Source organism: Lissotriton helveticus, chromosome 3_1 (assembly GCF_964261635.1).
Source record: "Lissotriton helveticus chromosome 3_1, aLisHel1.1, whole genome shotgun sequence".
Taxonomy (NCBI): Eukaryota; Metazoa; Chordata; class Amphibia; order Caudata; family Salamandridae; genus Lissotriton; species Lissotriton helveticus.
The window spans coordinates 896798721-896822173 of NC_136061.1; the positions used below are offsets into that span (position 1 = coordinate 896798721).

General features: G+C 40.4%; 1 protein-coding gene across 1 annotated transcript in view; it reads right to left on the reverse strand.

The window, feature by feature from the left end:
• The window catches only part of MTF1 (metal regulatory transcription factor 1), a 263924-nt gene extending 241101 nt beyond the window's left edge, over window positions 1-22823 (reverse strand). The window contains exon 1 of the mRNA XM_078681228.1: window positions 22321-22823. Coding sequence (XP_078537354.1) covers window positions 22321-22755 — 435 coding nt within the window. The 5' untranslated portion in view covers window positions 22756-22823. The remainder of the gene's footprint in view (window positions 1-22320) is intronic.
• Between the last annotated feature and the right edge of the window lie 630 nt (window positions 22824-23453).

Sequence of the window (23453 nt, forward strand, 5' to 3'; positions counted from 1 at the left end):
CAGCCTCCTTATCTGAAAAAAGAGCTGATACCGTTACAACAACTAGTAATTCTGATCTATCTAGTTGTGCCAGCGGATATAGTGAAACTAGAAGTGAGATAATGCCTAATGATGCAATTCCTAATATTGAGAACACTGGTTCGGCTTTTTTATTAGAGCTCGAGAGGTTCCGCAAGGGAACCAAAACATCATACAACCGAAAAAACACAGGAAACGAACCCGAAGAGGTGGGAGGAAGAACCGGTTCAGACGAGAGCAAACGTGTGACAAGATCAGCCTCACGAGTACAGAGAAAATAGTGGAGGATACTGATAACACCAATGCTAGTCACATGGTGACATCCCCTGTGCAATCCAATGATGTGTCCATTATTAATCTATCCTCAACTACATTAAGCACTGAAGAATTAAGTGTGTTAAAGAAAGGCTTAAATTTTTGTCCCATGACTAAACCAGACTTTGTTTCGTTACATATTGATCTGTTTAGATTTACCAGAAGATTAAAATAAAAAAAAAATTTTGAAACAAATAAAAAGGTGTCATCCGTTCCTGTGTATAATGTAACTGAAAGTGGACAATCGATTAAAGATTTACAGAATGTACAGATGTTATTAGAACTTGATGATAGTATTGAGCATCCACCAGGTATTCATGACATTATGACAGATTTGGGTATTGAGGATAACTTAACAACTAACAGCGGTCTAAAACAAAAGTCTATTTTTGTTCCACAGCTTCCACATGACAATTTGATTGATAGTTTTTATAGAACAGTCACTTTAGAACTCTATAAACTAGAGGACAAATTTAATTGGTCCTCCACTATCAAATGTGATAATATAAATACTCAGGAGAGGAAAGCTCTTAAACAACTAAAGGGCTATGATAATACAGTATTCAGAGAAGCGGACAAAGGAGGAAATATTGTCCTTATGGATAAGAATGACTATTTTGCAGAAATAGATAGACAACTCATGGATACCACTGCATATGCCTGTGTTGCAAATAACCCTACATCTGAAGTTAATTCCTGTCTAAAGAAAATGTTACAATACTGGCATAGTACAGGTGTCTTATCGGATTTAGAACTCAAATATCTTTTCAACCCCAGTCCTATGTCAGCGTATATCTATACGCTCCCAAAAGTGCATAAGAGCATGATTAAGCCTCCTGGAAGACCTATAATATCAGGTATTGGCTGTCCAACTGAACACATATCTGAGTATATAGACATCACTCTTAAACCCATTGTGCGTAACTTGCCCTCTTACATAGAGGATACCAAAGATCTTCTTAACAAACTTGAAGATATGACATGGATGGATGATGCGATACTGGTGACATTAGATGTCTGTGCCTTGTATACCAGTATCCCGGTGGACAAAGGTATGGAAGCCCTTACATATTTTCTGGCCAAACGTGATGCTACTTTGTACTACCATACTGAAATGATTCTGGAATTCACTCGATTTGCTCTCAACAATAACTATTTTGTCCATAATAAAAAGTGGTTTCATCAACACTCAGGTGTTGCCATGGGGGCTAAATTTTCCCCGTCTTTTGCTAATATATATATGGGATTCTTTGAAGAATTCCATATTTGGAAAAAAGGTCCCCCAGAGTTGTCGAATCACATCATCTTTTGGTGTCGATTCATAGATGACATTTTTTTAATTTGGGGAGGAGATGAGATATCCCTCAGGGAATTTGTTATATATATCAATGATAACTCCTATAACTTGAGTTTCACATCCCATCACAGTAAAAGCAGTGTAGATTTTCTTGATATAACTTTATTTGTGAACAATGACAAATTAGAAAGTAAACTTTTTCGCAAAAGTACGGCATCCAATGCTGTGCTGCATGCTAGCAGTGCCCATCCTTCTGCACAAATTAATGCAATCCCATTTGGAGAGATGACGAGATTGCGCCGCAATTGCAGTCGTGATATGGAGTTTACAGATGAAATAAATAATTTGAAACAACGTTTTATGATAAGAGGATATGATAGAGCATTATTGGACAAAGCACAGGATCGTATTAACAAAGTGACAAGATCTGAAACCCTTAAACGCAAATCTAAGAGAAAAAATAAAAACACAGACAAGGTAGCATTGATCACGCAATACAATTCCTATAGTAATCAAGTATATAAAACAGTGAAAAAGCATTGGAATATTCTCAGGATGGATCCAGATCTTGGAACATATCTAACAAACAATCCTAGAATTGTATACAGGAGAGGACAAACGCTCAGAAATCAGATCAGTCCATCGATAATCAAGGAACCTGTACCAATGAGAAAACCCCCCCTGTGGTTTCCAGATAAACCGAAGGGTTTCTTTAAATGCACACAGTGCTGTGTCTGTCAATTTGCTGATGACAAAAAGAAAAGCTTCAAATATAATTCACAAAGAACTCACAAAATTGATCAATTCATGAATTGTAACACTAAATTCACTGTATACTGCATAGTTTGTCAATGTGGACTTATTTATGTTGGTAGTTCCACTAGACCACTTAAAGAGAGAATTCAAGAACATATAAGAGCCATTCGTAACGGCAATCAAAGTTACCCTTTAGCCGTTCATTATAACACAGTCCATGCTGGTTCTGAAGTAATTTCTGTCAAGTTCCATGGCATCACTGAGATAAAAGCTAACCCGAGAGGAGGTGACAGAACCTTAACATTACGCAAATGTGAATCTCAATGGCTTATCAAACTACGAGCGGTTGACATGGGGCTTAATTTTGATCGTGAGCTCCATGTCTTTCTTAAAGACTAGCTTAGTGTTGACATGTACTGTGGTATGTTCTTTGAGGAACTGAATTACAATCTTGCTATGATGAAATATTTTATTTGTCCCAGAAATATGTAGGATTGTATCCACCAACCTCATTGAAATTAGCTATGTCCAATTCATGCATTATTTTCACGCAAATGAGCGACACAGCCAATATATGTGTTTCGAGCCTTGGCTGTACTTTCATGCTGTCTTAATGGACTAACTTGTGTTTTTTCGCTATTTCCTCTATTTTAAATTACTTTGGTCTGTCTCAATTCTTTGGACAGACTATACAGTGTTTGATGTCCGCTGTTGCCGGTGTTAGAGCGAAATTTCGCGCTTTTTGCTTAGGCTCACAGTTTGGCCCTGTGATTATACTTTTTGTGTTTATACGATTCAAGCATCTTATAAGATGTACTTTTCAGTCCACTCGGCACGCTTTTAATTACATACACAGGCGTGTACACTTCTCCATTGACACTCAAACATGGAGCCTGTTATTTAAGTATACTATTCGATTTTTGGGGTAGTCCGTCTTCTACTCGCTGGGAGAGTTTGTCTCCACGCGGGTTTGGGCGTTGCCGGATACTTGGCTGGTTTACTTAATGCGGCAGATACGAGGCCTCGCTTCGCGTTACTAAGACGGCTTGGGGTTTGGAGATGTGACGGCAATTACAGCACTTATAATGGTGAGTACGCATGCACATCTGCGTCTTTTCGACACTAGCGGGCTAAGTGTGTCCCATTGATAACATACGTATATTTGTCTTTCATGTTGTTTCAGCTCTACAACTTATTATGGTTGGTTACTTGAAGTACTAGTCCGCACTGAGTATTCGTATTAGGAATCCGGTAGCATACTCTATATTCGTGACGAAGAATATTATGGTAAGCATGTGTGTATGCTTGCATGTGTTTGACATTAGGGGGCCTTGTGGGTTTTTTATTTATAATATTCCCAAGTGGGTCTCCTTTGTCGTTTCAGGGTCATAACTTACTATGGTTGTTTATTTGAACTATTACCTGGCACCTTTTGTCCATATTGGGATTCCGGTAGCACTTTTTATATGCGTAATTATCAACCTTCGTTTATAACTAGGTGAGTTCCATGTGACAAACTCTTGTGACGTTGAATTTCGCTTTCCTGTATATATGGATGCTGTTCTAGTCGTCATTTATATATCGCCTTATATTAAATTGTGAGTTTGGGTTCATGTGGTCCATATTTAATTTTCAATCAGGTCAGGTTAATATTGGTAACCTGCCACGGTTCCTATGCGTATGAGCATTCCTATTGGTCATCTGAGCTGAAACTTGGTATGAACTTTGTGCTCACGTTTATTTAAATGACATTGTACTTCACTTGTGTATTTTCAACTTTTGCTGACACGCGTATTTTTCCTTTTAAAGGTCAGCCATTACTTGTGGTGATCCATTCACCCCATATTCCTCGACCCGCACTTCTAGCCTTTCTTACAACTTATGATTATGGTGAGTTGGCGTACGTTTGGGTTTCGTCTCTCATCCATTTTGCATTATTTCTTTTAGGCTGTGTGGCTTATGTATACCTCCAAGCCTAGCTATACAGCATCCTGTTCTGGCCTCTTGCTATTTATCAAATTTCATAACCTTGAGAGTGACTAGCGTGTGTTTTTGATTCTGACACCGGCATCAGCTGACATAGGTTTTAATTAATGACTCGTACTCTCCTTCTCCGCCATGCTGGCCCCCTCAATATGAAGCTTCTGTGTGCTTAATATGAGTGACTTCGTTTAACCATTCAAGCCCCGCTCATGGTGGGTTATCCCACTTATGGTGGGAATGCCTACTCAAATCTGTACAAATTTTAGATTATTTGTTAACTGTTTTCATTGCAGTTTGAGTTATTACATTGTGCACTCTAATGTACACCACAAACAATTTTGTGTCATGTCCCACTGTAAATATGGTTTGTTTGATTATAGGCATGTAAATATGTAGCTACTTTTTAATATTTAGGAATCTGTGTAGGAAATGTATATATGTTTAGGATTTAAACTTATAATTGATTTCACAATGTACATTATTTATATATTTTCCAGCCTTGAAAAAGTCCTTGTGGAGGACGAAACACGTGTTGGTGATCTCTGATGATCTCTACTTGTTGCTGGAAATACCTGTTTGTTTGAAAGAATAAAGATTGAAAAGAAAAAAACAAATAAGTGGACTATACATTTTTGGAATCCCTGTCTTGACAAAGACACATGCTGATATCCTTAAACAACTCTAGAATCAATAGAGTCTGATTTAGAAAATTTTCTTTGAGATCGGCAGGGTCTTTAACTTATGCCCTAATTGTTATAATTATTTGTTCACAGGAGTGCTGATATGATTTCTCAAAACTTTGTCTAAATTTCATGTGTACCTTTGTGTACGCTAGTGGCACCTCAAGGTGGTAGGTGCTTTGAGATATTCTGGCACCCTATTTGGATTATTTGTGTGATAAACATATACATTGTGTACGTAATTTTGGAGATAATATAAGTGTGTGCGGACGTTTCCCTTTTAGGGAACACTACCACCAGTTCTCCCTTGTTTCATTGTTTTGTGTATAACTTTAGTGAGTCCCGCACCACTCGTTTTTCTCTGTACACGTGAGCTGTGCTTTAGTTTGTCACAGACAATCAATTTCCTTAGGCATTAAAATTTAAAATGGCTAATTTCTCAGATGATAGAGACAAATTATTCAATGATTTTTTTCAGGATAAGGGAATCCAAATGAAAGCAACCACAAGTGTTGAAGAGAAACCTGTGGGTTTGAAACAATTATTTGTTAAGTTAGAGAGGTTACGGAAAGCAGAACTGTCTAGATGGTGGGACGCTGCCACCTTAAAAAAGTACATAGAACTGAAGCAAATACCTAGGGGCTTGCGTGTAATAATCTTTCCCACTTTTGAGGATCTTGATCCAGATCTTCTCAGTGAGTGGGAAAAGTTGATATCAGGCTCATCCTTTGGGATGATTGACATTCTTATCCGGCATGCAGAACGCAAAAGAGCTAAATTACTGGTTGAAATTGAGGCCATAGAAGAGGAGATTAAATTATTGAATCTTCCTGAAAATACAGAGAAGAATTATAATGTTCTAAAGGGAATACTTAATGCTCACCAGATCTACACTAGAAATAAGAAATTCCGAAAAATTAAGAGAGATGAAAATGACTATCGTAATGGGAGAATTTTCACCTTTGCAAAAAAGTTTGATGAAGTGAAACCCAGAGCCGGTACAGCCTCCTTATCTGAAAAAAGAGCTGATACCGTTACAACAACTAGTAATTCTGATCTATCTAGTTGTGCCAGCGGATATAGTGAAACTAGAAGTGAGATAATGCCTAATGATGCAATTCCTAATATTGAGAACACTGGTTCGGCTTTTTTATTAGAGCTCGAGAGGTTCCGCAAGGGAACCAAAACATCATACAACCGAAAAAACACAGGAAACGAACCCGAAGAGGTGGGAGGAAGAACCGGTTCAGACGAGAGCAAACGTGTGACAAGATCAGCCTCACGAGTACAGAGAAAATAGTGGAGGATACTGATAACACCAATGCTAGTCACATGGTGACATCCCCTGTGCAATCCAATGATGTGTCCATTATTAATCTATCCTCAACTACATTAAGCACTGAAGAATTAAGTGTGTTAAAGAAAGGCTTAAATTTTTGTCCCATGACTAAACCAGACTTTGTTTCGTTACATATTGATCTGTTTAGATTTACCAGAAGATTAAAATTAAAAAAAAAATTTGAAACAAATAAAAAGGTGTCATCCGTTCCTGTGTATAATGTAACTGAAAGTGGACAATCGATTAAAGATTTACAGAATGTACAGATGTTATTAGAACTTGATGATAGTATTGAGCATCCACCAGGTATTCATGACATTATGACAGATTTGGGTATTGAGGATAACTTAACAACTAACAGCGGTCTAAAACAAAAGTCTATTTTTGTTCCACAGCTTCCACATGACAATTTGATTGATAGTTTTTATAGAACAGTCACTTTAGAACTCTATAAACTAGAGGACAAATTTAATTGGTCCTCCACTATCAAATGTGATAATATAAATACTCAGGAGAGGAAAGCTCTTAAACAACTAAAGGGCTATGATAATACAGTATTCAGAGAAGCGGACAAAGGAGGAAATATTGTCCTTATGGATAAGAATGACTATTTTGCAGAAATAGATAGACAACTCATGGATACCACTGCATATGCCTGTGTTGCAAATAACCCTACATCTGAAGTTAATTCCTGTCTAAAGAAAATGTTACAATACTGGCATAGTACAGGTGTCTTATCGGATTTAGAACTCAAATATCTTTTCAACCCCAGTCCTATGTCAGCGTATATCTATACGCTCCCAAAAGTGCATAAGAGCATGATTAAGCCTCCTGGAAGACCTATAATATCAGGTATTGGCTGTCCAACTGAACACATATCTGAGTATATAGACATCACTCTTAAACCCATTGTGCGTAACTTGCCCTCTTACATAGAGGATACCAAAGATCTTCTTAACAAACTTGAAGATATGACATGGATGGATGATGCGATACTGGTGACATTAGATGTCTGTGCCTTGTATACCAGTATCCCGGTGGACAAAGGTATGGAAGCCCTTACATATTTTCTGGCCAAACGTGATGCTACTTTGTACTACCATACTGAAATGATTCTGGAATTCACTCGATTTGCTCTCAACAATAACTATTTTGTCCATAATAAAAAGTGGTTTCATCAACACTCAGGTGTTGCCATGGGGGCTAAATTTTCCCCGTCTTTTGCTAATATATATATGGGATTCTTTGAAGAATTCCATATTTGGAAAAAAGGTCCCCCAGAGTTGTCGAATCACATCATCTTTTGGTGTCGATTCATAGATGACATTTTTTTAATTTGGGGAGGAGATGAGATATCCCTCAGGGAATTTGTTATATATATCAATGATAACTCCTATAACTTGAGTTTCACATCCCATCACAGTAAAAGCAGTGTAGATTTTCTTGATATAACTTTATTTGTGAACAATGACAAATTAGAAAGTAAACTTTTTCGCAAAAGTACGGCATCCAATGCTGTGCTGCATGCTAGCAGTGCCCATCCTTCTGCACAAATTAATGCAATCCCATTTGGAGAGATGACGAGATTGCGCCGCAATTGCAGTCGTGATATGGAGTTTACAGATGAAATAAATAATTTGAAACAACGTTTTATGATAAGAGGATATGATAGAGCATTATTGGACAAAGCACAGGATCGTATTAACAAAGTGACAAGATCTGAAACCCTTAAACGCAAATCTAAGAGAAAAAATAAAAACACAGACAAGGTAGCATTGATCACGCAATACAATTCCTATAGTAATCAAGTATATAAAACAGTGAAAAAGCATTGGAATATTCTCAGGATGGATCCAGATCTTGGAACATATCTAACAAACAATCCTAGAATTGTATACAGGAGAGGACAAACGCTCAGAAATCAGATCAGTCCATCGATAATCAAGGAACCTGTACCAATGAGAAAACCCCCCCTGTGGTTTCCAGATAAACCGAAGGGTTTCTTTAAATGCACACAGTGCTGTGTCTGTCAATTTGCTGATGACAAAAAGAAAAGCTTCAAATATAATTCACAAAGAACTCACAAAATTGATCAATTCATGAATTGTAACACTAAATTCACTGTATACTGCATAGTTTGTCAATGTGGACTTATTTATGTTGGTAGTTCCACTAGACCACTTAAAGAGAGAATTCAAGAACATATAAGAGCCATTCGTAACGGCAATCAAAGTTACCCTTTAGCCGTTCATTATAACACAGTCCATGCTGGTTCTGAAGTAATTTCTGTCAAGTTCCATGGCATCACTGAGATAAAAGCTAACACGAGAGGAGGTGACAGAACCTTAACATTACGCAAATGTGAATCTCAATGGCTTATCAAACTACGAGCGGTTGACATGGGGCTTAATTTTGATCGTGAGCTCCATGTCTTTCTTAAAGACTAGCTTAGTGTTGACATGTACTGTGGTATGTTCTTTGAGGAACTGAATTACAATCTTGCTATGATGAAATATTTTATTTGTCCCAGAAATATGTAGGATTGTATCCACCAACCTCATTGAAATTAGCTATGTCCAATTCATGCATTATTTTCACGCAAATGAGCGACACAGCCAATATATGTGTTTCGAGCCTTGGCTGTACTTTCATGCTGTCTTAATGGACTAACTTGTGTTTTTTCGCTATTTCCTCTATTTTAAATTACTTTGGTCTGTCTCAATTCTTTGGACAGACTATACAGTGTTTGATGTCCGCTGTTGCCGGTGTTAGAGCGAAATTTCGCGCTTTTTGCTTAGGCTCACAGTTTGGCCCTGTGATTATACTTTTTGTGTTTATACGATTCAAGCATCTTATAAGATGTACTTTTCAGTCCACTCGGCACGCTTTTAATTACATACACAGGCGTGTACACTTCTCCATTGACACTCAAACATGGAGCCTGTTATTTAAGTATACTATTCGATTTTTGGGGTAGTCCGTCTTCTACTCGCTGGGAGAGTTTGTCTCCACGCGGGTTTGGGCGTTGCCGGATACTTGGCTGGTTTACTTAATGCGGCAGATACGAGGCCTCGCTTCGCGTTACTAAGACGGCTTGGGGTTTGGAGATGTGACGGCAATTACAGCACTTATAATGGTGAGTACGCATGCACATCTGCGTCTTTTCGACACTAGCGGGCTAAGTGTGTCCCATTGATAACATACGTATATTTGTCTTTCATGTTGTTTCAGCTCTACAACTTATTATGGTTGGTTACTTGAAGTACTAGTCCGCACTGAGTATTCGTATTAGGAATCCGGTAGCATACTCTATATTCGTGACGAAGAATATTATGGTAAGCATGTGTGTATGCTTGCATGTGTTTGACATTAGGGGGCCTTGTGGGTTTTTTATTTATAATATTCCCAAGTGGGTCTCCTTTGTCGTTTCAGGGTCATAACTTACTATGGTTGTTTATTTGAACTATTACCTGGCACCGTTTGTCCATATTGGGATTCCGGTAGCACTTTTTATATGCGTAATTATCAACCTTCGTTTATAACTAGGTGAGTTCCATGTGACAAACTCTTGTGACGTTGAATTTCGCTTTCCTGTATATATGGATGCTGTTCTAGTCGTCATTTATATATCGCCTTATATTAAATTGTGAGTTTGGGTTCATGTGGTCCATATTTAATTTTCAATCAGGTCAGGTTAATATTGGTAACCTGCCACGGTTCCTATGCGTATGAGCATTCCTATTGGTCATCTGAGCTGAAACTTGGTATGAACTTTGTGCTCACGTTTATTTAAATGACATTGTACTTCACTTGTGTATTTTCAACTTTTGCTGACACGCGTATTTTTCCTTTTAAAGGTCAGCCATTACTTGTGGTGATCCATTCACCCCATATTCCTCGACCCGCACTTCTAGCCTTTCTTACAACTTATGATTATGGTGAGTTGGCGTACGTTTGGGTTTCGTCTCTCATCCATTTTGCATTATTTCTTTTAGGCTGTGTGGCTTATGTATACCTCCAAGCCTAGCTATACAGCATCCTGTTCTGGCCTCTTGCTATTTATCAAATTTCATAACCTTGAGAGTGACTAGCGTGTGTTTTTGATTCTGACACCGGCATCAGCTGACATAGGTTTTAATTAATGACTCGTACTCTCCTTCTCCGCCATGCTGGCCCCCTCAATATGAAGCTTCTGTGTGCTTAATATGAGTGACTTCGTTTAACCATTCAAGCCCCGCTCATGGTGGGTTATCCCACTTATGGTGGGAATGCCTACTCAAATCTGTACAAATTTTAGATTATTTGTTAACTGTTTTCATTGCAGTTTGAGTTATTACATTGTGCACTCTAATGTACACCACAAACAATTTTGCGTCATGTCCCACTGTAAATATGGTTTGTTTGATTATAGGCATGTAAATATGTAGCTACTTTTTAATATTTAGGAATCTGTGTAGGAAATGTATATATGTTTAGGATTTAAACTTATAATTGATTTCACAATGTACATTATTTATATATTTTCCAGCCTTGAAAAAGTCCTTGTGGAGGACGAAACACGTGTTGGTGATCTCTGATGATCTCTACTTGTTGCTGGAAATACCTGTTTGTTTGAAAGAATAAAGATTGAAAAGAAAAAAACAAATAAGTGGACTATACATTTTTGGAATCCCTGTCTTGACAAAGACACATGCTGATATCCTTAAACAACTCTAGAATCAATAGAGTCTGATTTAGAAAATTTTCTTTGAGATCGGCAGGGTCTTTAACTTATGCCCTAATTGTTATAATTATTTGTTCACAGGAGTGCTGATATGATTTCTCAAAACTTTGTCTAAATAGTGTCTAGAAGTAGATAAGTGTGCTTTTGTTGTGCCCTCGGTTGCTTTTTAATTGCTGTTGAATTGGAGCGTAATATTTGCACTTGCACAAGAATTAAATTACAGTGTTTTTGCACTTTTAACAGTTACGCAGCACACAGCCGTAACAACACGAGCACCATTGTCAGGCCCCAGGAGCAGTGAGATCCAGACAGTTGACTCCCTTTGGGAGTATGGTGAGCTTTTTGGGGATTCTGCATGCCATGTGAGAACCTAAAGACAAGACATAATTCGGCACATCCTTCTGGACAATGGCTGAAATGGGCACATCAGCAGTTGCGAAGGGCTGGCTGGAGGGACACCATCTCCCAAGCTTCATTGCCTGCACCCCTCTCCGGTGGGTAATGCTCCCCACTGATGCTTACTCAGTGGGCATCCCCTTGTAGAACAAACCAAAGGATAGGTACAATTTAAAACTGATTTCACTAGCTTACAATCATTGTTTGTATTCTTTGACCTTTGTTTAATTACTATTAATTAGCATAATTGTATCGCGGCCTGCGGCAGTAACAACACTGGATCTTACAGTCAACAATGGCGCCTGTGGCTCGCAGTCCCTCATCCCCCATCCCGCCCGAGCGCCGCACTTTAAGTATCGAAAAGGCACCCACTTTTACTTTAACAACTCGGGAGCCACACGATATTAGCAGTTGCCCGCTTTTATTATTTTTTTTTATTATTAATTCCCTTTTCTAACAGTAGGGCGGCAAGCCCAGCATGCATAACTAAACTGCATCTCCTCTGAATCCGGTTTGCATTTGTGGCTTTTGCCTTACATATCCTCATGTCTCCATGGCGTGTAAGTCAAAAGTAGCACCTACTGTTATCTTTAATCACAGCAGCTCAGACAGTGTTAAGTACCGGATTCTGAACTTCGAGGCATTCGAGACTGTGCATCACTGAAGGGGAGACTGCCATCCTGTGATGAATTTGTGGGTGCAAGGTAAGTCTTATTTCTGGAGAAAATAACACGGATGACCATATCTTAATTGGTGGCTGTAGTTGCAGGTTGTAAACACTCCTTAATGTGTTTCCCTTATTTATTTATTTATTTATCTCTCAGAGGACCTTTCTATTATGTCTTTTTGTAATCTACTTAAGACTCAGCGTTTCTAAACAAAATCACTCTCTTCCCACTCTGATATCCCATGGAAAGCGCCAGAGTCACTTGAGAAGCTATCAAATCCTGAAGTAGTTCAGTCCTGCCTGTAAATGCTATGGCTGAGTGAAGGTCTGAACTAAATGTAGAAATCTAACTATTTTGGGTAACAACGTTCAAACGTTACTTTTCTACATGTATGTATGTATGTAGGTGTACTTTTATAGCGCAGTCCTGTCACCCCAAGGGCATCCTGGCGCTTGAAATCAACAGAATCACTGCATACGCTGCTCAGACAGCCCTCGGGAAGAGGTGTGTTTTCAGGGCTTTTCTAAACGAAAAGAAGTCCCTTTGGCTTCTTAAAGATGGTGGAAGCGAGTTCCAGAGCTTGGCCGCCGCGACACTAAACGAGCGGCCCCCCATTCGCACTCTCTGGAATCTCGGTACCACCAGCAGATGATCCGAAGAGGAGCGTAAAGGACGCGCCGGGGAATACCAGACAAACATGTTCTGTAGTGGAACCGGTCCTTGACCATGCACTGCCCTGAATACTAAACAGGCTGCTTTGTAGCATACCTGAAGGTGTACTGGCAGCCAGTGTAGGTCTCGTAGGGCTGCTGTTGAAGAACTGTGAGTGGGGCTGGAAAGAGCTAGCTTAGCAGCCAAGTTCTGTACCCGCTGCAACTTCCCCAGCAGTGTTTTTGGAGCCTCCAGAAGTAGCGCGTTACAGTAGTCAAGACGACTCAAGATGGTACCACGCACTACTTCGGGCCTAGCCTGCTCGGGAAGAAGGGGCAGAACTTTGCGCAGCATACGAAGCAGCATCATGCACGTGGAGATGGTCTTATTCACGTGCATATCTAGCTGCAAGTTGGGGCCAAAGATCACCCCCAAGTTTCGAGCCGACTCAGCCGCAGCCACCGTCTCAGGAAAGGTTGGGGGCCAAAAATGCTCCGGGAGTACCCGAGGAATCCGGACAGTAGAACAGTACAGCACCTCGGTCTTAGTGCTGTTAAACTGCAAAGAATTAGACCGGAGCCACTCAGCTGTGGCCGACATACATCGGTGAAAGACCTCCAGCGGAATTGCGTCCTTTCCTTCCAGCGAGAAGACCAACTGGGTATCATCCGCATAGTTACATGCGGAGATACCAAATGATTTAATTAGTTGGACCAGAGGACGGAGGTAGAGATTGAAGAGTATCGGGCTGATGGCCGCAGAGGGTATAAATTAATGCATTGGCACACAAACGTTATTTGTGAAGTATACTGCTTCAAAACACCTTTAAGTCAACAATAAGTGTGACATTTAAACAGGGTAAACAAAATAATAAGCCAAAAATCGTGCATCTTAATTAATAAAGGTGTACTTTCTTCCTCACATCACTTAGTTTATATATGGGACTCAGTGATACAGCCTTGAATGTTTTTTGATTATTTTTTGAGCCAATTATTCTCACACTCTGCCTCCTCGTGTCAATTTATCCTGTAAATCCCTAAATGTGGGCAATTTGGGGTGTGCATGCAAAAATTATTTAACATACCAGTGTCCTACCCATTGAGAGCTATTTGCCTCCTGCTGTGGCAGCATTTAGACATTTGTGACTGCTGTGTTGGTATAGGAATCCGCAGTGCATGTGATGAGCATAACTGCACAAATCCCTCCACCTTGTTCATAGTTCCCTGTGGGTGTCTTTAAGATATTTGTTTCAGTTCAGACCACCTCATTGAATGAATCTAAGTCTTAAATCTTAATGCTCAGAGTCTAGAGAAGGTTCACTTAGTGGCAGTCACTTCACGCATGTATTTGCTGCTTCATTCTCATCATCAACCACACAATATACCCTTCACTTGGCTGTCTACGGTCTCTTTCCCACTCTCACTTATCGGAATCTTTTGCCATATGCTGGTACTATTGGACATTGTTTCACACTGTGGTATTAAAGTATTAAAAAGCCCAGTATCCAGCATACGCCAGCCCACAACACCACACATGGGTGTGTCACTTCCTTACTTTATTTTGTCTTTTCTATTGATAAGCAAGGATAAATAACTGATTTGTCATCTTAAATAGCATGTTAACCTGATGCCCCTCACCTTGCGTCTTCATGTGGTTAACTATTTGTCTCTTCTACAAAAACTATTTTACGTTTTAAGGTACATCACTTTCTGATTACTTAAAAGGTGCACCATATCGGATTCCCTTTGATTGTGTGACCTAGACACTTACAGAACTGCATGTGTTCAATGGTATCTCTCCATTAACACACCCCTTCCTAATACCGGCTCGAAAAACCCACATTGCGATTCGGTAGAAAGTTACTGAATTACAATTTGGGCTTTGTACATCCCAACATGCATTTTTACTGTCACAAATCAGGCCGTTTGTGACACAAAATCGCTTTGTACATGTGGCCCTAAGTGATTTGCCCAGAATCACAGGATTTGAGATGTTCTCAGTGATGTCACTGACCATGTCATGAGTGATATAATATGTGAGATCATAAGCAGTGCATTGCAGGATGCAAGTTATAGTTAGCTTCTGGAAAACAGTATCTGTCTCATCTTATAGAAGACAGGAACTCTTTATGTCCCCTACTGCCAAGGTAATACCTGCAGTTTGCTTTTCTAAAGCTGCAATCCATTTCACTACTACCTCCACAAGTGGCGGTAACAACTTTTTGAGATACTCAGTGTCCATTTGTGGCCAAGGAACATAATGAGGCACCCCGTGTCCCTTGCTTACTAGAGGCATCTAATATATTGGAGTGGAAGAGGGCCGGACTGGCTACCAGGCGTTTTAGTGTGCTGCAAACTGGGGGCTAATTTCACTGCGTTGGGGGCTGATTTCGTTTATGGGGACCTGCGTGATCATCTAAATAAACAAAGCATAATGAATGGTTTTAAGGACACGCAGGTCCCCATCAACAAAACCAGCCCCCAGCACCAAAACGCCCTGTAGTCAGTCCGGTCCTGGAGTGGCAGAATGCTGGGGGTTGTGCTGTCTGGCAATATTTGCCAAATGTGCAAACATTTCAGAATGTAGAGATAATCCCAGTCTGGATCTCCCTCACCATAAGGATGCAATCCCCAGCATTTGCCATATCATGTGGATCAAAGGACCCTTCTTGTGGCCATGGACTCACCTGTGGGGTTAAACTTTCATCTCATACAGCTAAATTAGCCACATACGGTGGATCACTGTACCAACTATTTTCTCCTTCAGCAGCTGTCCCACTAGGGGTGAGCTCAGTGCTGCGGAAACCGAATTGAACACTCATCTGCTGCATTGGTCTCTTGTGTAGTGTCAATCCTCCTATAGCTTCACTAGATCCCATCCTGCAATCTGGCCATCCATGTGTTCCCTGAAACTGCAACCGTTCAAGCTGAGTCACTAGAGAACATGCCCTGCTCTCATTCTCTAGTGTCCGTTCGATTTGGCAATCCCATTGCACCCTTTGTATGATCAAAATCAATATAGGGCCTTTCTTGAGTATTGATATCATAAATAGAGCCTCTGGATATTTCACCCATGTTATCTACACGCCTATGTATTGACTCAACGCTATTTGCCATTCTCCCAAAACTTCCCTGAATCCGTCTTGAAAGATCACCACAATATTGTTCTCTCCTTGCTTCTCTCACATTCCTTCTATCCTCAGTTTGTGATAACCATTCCTGAACACTTTCTGGTGAAACTATTACATTCCTATTTTGCCAAAGCTGTAGATTACCTTTAGTACCTCATCTCTTCCTGGTGATACTGGCCATTATACCACACTAACAGCCCTATCTACATAATCATTCCATCTCGCATCACTTGCATCTACAACTCATATATTTATATAAAAAGGACAGGTTACCCCAATAAGATCATAAATGATATACAAATTATGCAGCACAAATTAGATTTCTATTCTAGTTGGTTTACACTACCATGTTTACTGTATTCAAATCACAAGCTTCTAGTTTCTTTTTTGTTAAAATCAGAAATTTTGTAAAGTTTGTATCTCTCTTCTGTGTGATGTGGCTGTTGAAAAATGTGACATATCGTCATGGTCTCCTGGACCCTGCTTTTTACCTTTACCCTACTGGGGAGAAGCTGGATCTAAATTCCGTGTAACCTGCGCTTGTAATTGTCCTGAAAACTGAGAGTCGCCCAACCTCACTTGCTGTCTGGGAGTACTCATATTGCTACCTTTGACATCTATGGGGCAACATGAAGGGATCCCTTTGGGGATTGTGAAGGATTCTCAAATCCCCTGCGCCTTCCTGCAGCTGTGTCAATGGATAGATACACCAGGTACCTTAGAGGAAGTACTCTCAGGGTGCTGTGGAGGTGGGGGAGCGGAGAGGGTACTGGGGGTTTCAACATTTGACAGTTCTTTAGGCTTCTCACAAAAGTCTTGTCTTAAAAGTGGCTTCTCACTCCTACAATTTAAGCCCTGCATATTTACTCTTAGGGTGTGTAACAATGTGCTCTAATATTTTGTCATCAAATGTTGCTTTCTTTTGTCAGGGATACGTGTGCTTCTGAGTAGTCGTAAACCACTCTCTACAATACTTATACAACCTCTTTTGGTCACCTAAAAAGCACTGGTGGCTCCTCCGTAATGGCAGAGGAGCGTCGCCCCAATCGTCAGTCAGCCACAGAAAAATAAAATAATATAATTTTATTTTTCTGTGACTGGCTCTGGCTTAGGCATGTGTTTAGCGTGGAGCAGGGCCATGAAAGGGAGGAGTGGTAGGCACTTAGAAGTGCGCATGTCAGTTTGGCCGGCCATCTTAGGCAGGACAAACAGACATGTGTACTTTTATTTCTCCAACCCAGCTGTGTGGCACAGCCAGGATTGGAGAAAAGTTGCAGGCTCCCAGGCAATGTCTGAGCGGCAGACCGCTCAGACCAATCCTGGCGCTGCTTTCATAGCATGAGAGCAGCGTCTGGATTGGGTGTGGAGCCCAGGCTTTGCCAGAGACTGCTGGGAGAGAACCACCAAGGCTGCCATCGGTGTCAGCGGCAGCAAAAGGTATGTTTTTTACATTATTATTTTTCCATAAATTCCCCAGCCCTAAAACCCACACACTGCCCCTCCCCCCCCCCCCCCCACTCTTTCATTTTGTGGCATCCACCACCGCTGAAAAGGTCTTTTGCATGTGCTCTGATGGAGTATCTATAATCCCTCTATATTTCTAACAACTTTTGCAATTTTACTTTTATCTTTCTACTCAATGTTACTTCTTTTTGCAAAAATGTTTTTACACGAGTCTTCATATACACAAATCCACAATTAGTCATTTCAGTCATATACTAAACATAATGCAACAACATTATACAACAGCATCACTCTGTGGCCACATTTCTACTGTCATGCATACAAACGCACTCACCATCAACAGTTAAAATATGAACACTTCAACTTCCTCTATATGTTAACCACCATTGTTTTGACTTTAAATGAAAAATGCAGTCGGCAGCAACTGGCCACTTCCCTCTACGCTCAAGTGAGGATAACCCTCAAACAATGCGTCTCATAGACCATGGAATGAATTCTGGACATTATGTCCAGTACGGTAATTAGAGTGTCAAGATCGTATTTGGAGGTGAAGTTTAGCGACATTAGCCTTTCAGCTGTCCCTCAATGTCAAATATTGGAACACATATTGGAAACCCAACTTCGAATCACCCACATTGGCCACTTCCAACTTTATATTGGGAAAAACACTCTACCGACTATGCAGCGCCCTAACTTAATATTGTGCAACACATGTACACAATCTTGCATGTGATAATATTATATCCTTATATTCACATTACATCTGTGTTTATCATTGCCAGAGAGACGAGTCACATAATATATACAAAACATGGAATGAAGTTCACATTGTCCTCACCTTAAAGATGGTAATCGGCGGGTCCTACCCTCCCAAATGGATAGACAAAGCTTTAGAGAACACAGTGTCAGCTTTACTCATCAAAGATGCACAGTGATTTATGCAGCAGGGTAGAGTGGTATTCTGGTGGGAACAGTCGGTTAAGGGCAAAAGGGACTCCTATGCTGGCTCGTCAAATGCTATGGGGATACTTAAATAAAGAAAAAAAAAGACAAGACTCCTCTTTTGACAAGGCAAACACAGCTTTATACTGTCGTAACCGGGAGAGTAGCTATCTCGATACAGGCAAACTGCTGGTCTCAATCGGCATCCTCTGTTATACTTAGTCAGACAATCCTTGTTACAAAAGGTATAATATTTAATGACTTAGATTGAACATATTGGTCAAAAGAACATGTCACTGGTGTCCCTAATCTCTTAAGCAATTTCTTACACATACTTTATTGCAATAACAACAATTAACAAACTAACTATTCTCTACTCTTGAATGCAGGTGTCTTTGCATTGTGCTTTATTATTCTGCTCCCGAGACCTCCTAACAGATTCTGTGTGCTCTTGGCTAATTCAATCTCCTGCCTCTATTGTTTGATCATGTTTAATTTGCTGAGAACACAGAATACGTACCTGTGTGCTAAGACCATAAATTCCTTCATGCTTATAAACACGAGTTTTCCAATAACGAAGACCTTGAAGACCACACGCTCAATTTTCAAGTGAACTCTTTACCTCTCTGGCATCAGCAAGAGATTTAGGCCTGCACTGCTCTTTTACCACATATACTTTTATATTGTTTTCTACTAGTGTCTGCTGTAGAGTAATTTGTTCACATTTCATTTCCTCTATAACATCATATACAAAGATATCAACCTGGAAGTAGTCTGCACCATACAAACTATGAACTGATACATGTGGCGCTATTAAAACTCACAGATGTACGCACATCCCTGAATGACTCCCTTAAATCATAAACCACCCTCCTGAACAATAAAAGTTGTGAAATCCGTTTACTAGATTCCTCATGTAACACGATTTGCTGTTATGTGGAAAAAATGTCTAGCACGGCTAAAACCTTTACACTTTTGGACAATGATAATGTCTCTCATGCGACAGGGACAAAGTGCCAATCTACTCAGACAATAGGTCTTGCAAATCCACACACATTTTGAGCAAGAAGTTAGCCTTCCTCGCCAAAGCCTCTACAGCCTGCTTTTACAAACTTAAGAAATTGCTTGATAACCTCTTTATCCTACAAGCTCTTAACTACTCCATAGGTTTCATTGTACATCATAATTGGCACATTTTGAACTTAGAGCAAGTTAAAAAACCCATTCTCCTTTGCCTAGATCTTGTGAGCAAAGCCACCTGCTTTTCAAAACCTTCTATGACCATTTCTTTAAGCTGTTACCCTAAACACTTGATAATTGTCTCATTAGGATCCAACTTGATATCCAGCTCATGTTGCTCTGACCACATCAAAAAACAAGCCTTAGCTCTGCTTATGTTCTCAGGATCAAATATCCAATTATATAGTTTGTAATGTAATTCACTCATTGGAGCAATTATTTGTTTTCTGCAGTGTCACATTTTGAAAGTTTTCACAGAACATTCTCTCCTCTCTGGGATTCTGGTTTTCCTCAATCACTCATCATTGCCAATTTCACTTGGCCACCACAAATTAGCTGTATGGCACTCTTTTCTTCCCAGCCTCTATCTGCACTACAAGGTCCTCGTTCCATATCACACTCCTCCTGCTCCAGTAGACAGACCTCATTTTAGACATTCATTGCCATTTATACGGCCTTGTAAAATGGCTATGCTTTCTACATTTTTACGCAGCTGTGGGTCAGTTCTTTGCAAACGCTCTGTGTGGTCAACACTCACTATGGTGAAATGAATCTGTCAAGCTTCATAGTTACTTTCCTAGCTAATGTACTAAGCACCACCCACTTTAGGTATGTTATTAGCTTTTACATTGTGAGCTATTGATTCCTTCCTGGACACTTTTTTTATGCATATGGCAGCATGCTCTATGACATGTGCCCAATAAATAGCGCCATTGAATGTTGTGCCTTCATTTCAGCAACAATTTCTACCTGATAAGAAAGCAGAACAAAAAAATGCTCCATGGACATGAATTACATTTTCAAAAATAAAATAAATCAAATCAAACGTTATTTCTCATAAGAAACACAAACAAAATTTCGGAGAAGGAACACAAAAAAAACATAACCTCTTCTACTCCAATTTTGTATATATAAAAAAAAAAGAATCAGCATATGGTTAACAATGACATAAAGATAACCAATACATAAGGGAAGTAAAAAACAAAAATCACACCTTCCTACTAAAAAATATTAACCCAACACATATAAGCAATTTAAAAAAGCGGTAAAACAGCTAGAAAAAAAGTGAAAAAACAAGTAAGCCAGGAGGGCCTAAGGGATCATGTAGATTAAATCAGTGCCCTTCTCCATGTTTTCAAAAAAGATGTTCCGCTGTATTCCTAGATCCCGGCATTGTACTGACCCACTATGCTTCTAATCAGTTGATGTTTTGGTCCTGCTTAGGTCGTTTCTGGGGACCATCCTCATTATCTGATATAATGTCTTCATACCACGCATATTCCAAATACCCCAAGCACAACAGTTCACTTGGCACTGAAAAGCAGACAAATGAGAAAATACTTAGTTTTCTATCTTAGTGATCCATGCTAATCTTTCACCTACGGGAGCGAGGATCCAATCCATTTCTCTAATTTCTAATGATGCAGAGAAAAATCGAGTAGATACTGCAGTAACTGACCATACCTGTTTGAACCTACAGTCAGTTAGTATTATGCGTGGTTTGAAGACATTATAGCAGATAGTTGACGTACCATATAACTTTTGGACCCTCATCAAGTTGTGAGGATGGTTCCCAGAAACAGTCAAAACATTGACAGTTTAGAATCCTAGTTGGACATTACAAAGCCAGGATCTAGGAATACAGTATATCCTTATTCTGAAACATCGAGAAGGGCAGTGATTTAATCTACATGATCCCTTAGACCCTCCTGGCTTCCTTCCTTGTTTTTTCATTTGTTATTTATAATAGTCTGCATTCTATAAGATCAATGTTTCCCCTTTGAAATAACATTAATTAGTCTGTTTCCTCAAAGCAAGAAGAAACTGGATCATTCTGCATAATGTGCTCTTCCCATCATGCATCTGCTCTTATTAGGCGCTGTTATCAAACCTGCACCACCTTGACTTCCTTCAGTTCTTCCTTACTCTACTAACCAAAACTCTGGAAGAGACACTTAGCTCGTGGCCTATGACAGGATTTTTAAAGCACTATCAAGTGCATCAACAAATGTAGGAGCCAAATGTCTAGAGGTGTGGGAATGTCTATTAGGAAGGTCGAGTAACTTTGGTTAGCACTGAGGATAACTTTGTATAAATGTCAGATATGTTGTTCTATTATCCCTTTAGTTTAGGCAGCAAGTGAGTTTCTTAAATCAATATTTAGTTTGACTATGTAGTCTCAGAAATGTAGCCTCTCTCCTTTTGGGGGGCGGCGTGCACCCACTAATCTACCCACTGACTGATAAAATACTATGGGAATCTTGACCAATGATTCTTCTGGATTACTTTGTCCATAGAAGCAAAATAAAGAGGCTGCCACAAAAGGGAGGGAACATACTTACAGCTAGAGGGAACCTGTGTATTGATATTTAAAATGGATTACCTATACAAGTAAAATGCTTTCAAATACAGAATTCAAAGAAAGCTATTAATAATTCAATTTCGACTGTCAACTACACATTGTAAGTAAGTAAGAACCAGCTCGACAAAGGGGGCATTTCCTATAAAACACGACTCCACTCTGACAACCAAGATCTAGACTTATTGAGTGTAGACGAGAGAGTTTATCCTGTGGAGATTTACTCCACAATAACCACAAACCAACTGACAAAAGCACCCATCTGAAACAAAACAGTTGCAACTAGTACACCTACCGCAAGACATGGTTATGGCATCAGTTCTGCTAGGGTACATTATGCAGGTTGTCTCAAAAACTTACTTCTCTCATGTTAGTTTCAGGGCACTCTGACTGCAAAGTAAGCGTGGCTCCCTCAATATTTCTTGGCATGGGAGTGGATCCAGGGTTGATGGTAAGGTGGATTTGATCTGGAGAGATGATATGCTGCACATATCCATGAGCCATCCCATCATGTTCTGCCATAAGGAGGAAGCCTTGTTCGTGCGCCTGAGCGAGGAAGGGCAAGTGTTGACTACATTGACCCTCATCGTCCTCGTCGTCCTCGTCTTCATCCTCCTCCCCAGGTGGACGAACAGGATCCTGCTCTATAAGCACAGTGGTCCGATCATAAACCAGGCCCCCAGTGCTGGGCGAAGTGGGCTCCAATCCATTTTTATCAACAAACCGCATCATCCTCTCATCGTCATCGTCAGCCCCTACATATACAATGTTGTAGTCACACGTGTTTTCACCCATAGTGAGTGAAATAGAGAGACAGGACACAGCCTGTCCCTTCTCCACAATGTAAAACAATTCTCTGACGTCTAAGTGGAAGTTACGTACCACGCCGGAAGGAGAGCGGCGAGCAGAGAGGGCGTGGCTACGCTCGCACTCGCCTACTGTGGTGTTGGGGTCGGGGAGGAACTCTCAGTAGCTGGTCCAGCCCGTAGTCCGTCCTCGGCGCTCCGTATCCGGAGTTCCTGCACCCGACGGCTCCTCGGGGGACGGGGAATGACGGGCGCTTTCAGAGAGTTTCGGCGCCGAGTGCACCCAGCCGGGCGGCCGGCGTTACGTCGTTGTGGCTTCTTCGGCGGGGCGCCCTTACCTTTCAAAGCGCCTCCACGGTCAGCTCTTTTTGTCTGCATTAGCCGATAGCCCTAAAACGCTGGTGGTTGACCTAACGCCTGAATCATTATTTTGGACACCGGGTGCAGCGCACAACGAGGAGAGGAAGTGGCTGTTGTGCCCCGTGGCGCTCCGTGATCATTTTGGCGTCTATTTTATTTAGTATGTTTTTTTCGCTTCGCCACCCGCCTTCGTTTGCCTGACATGTTGTTATCTAAACGGGGCTGTCTGCTCTCTGCTTGCTCCTAGCTGAGTTGGCCAGCTAAGGTTTTGTTCGTAGAGGCCGGTGTTGAGTTGCTCATTGGCGCTATATATGGTTTTTAGTCAGC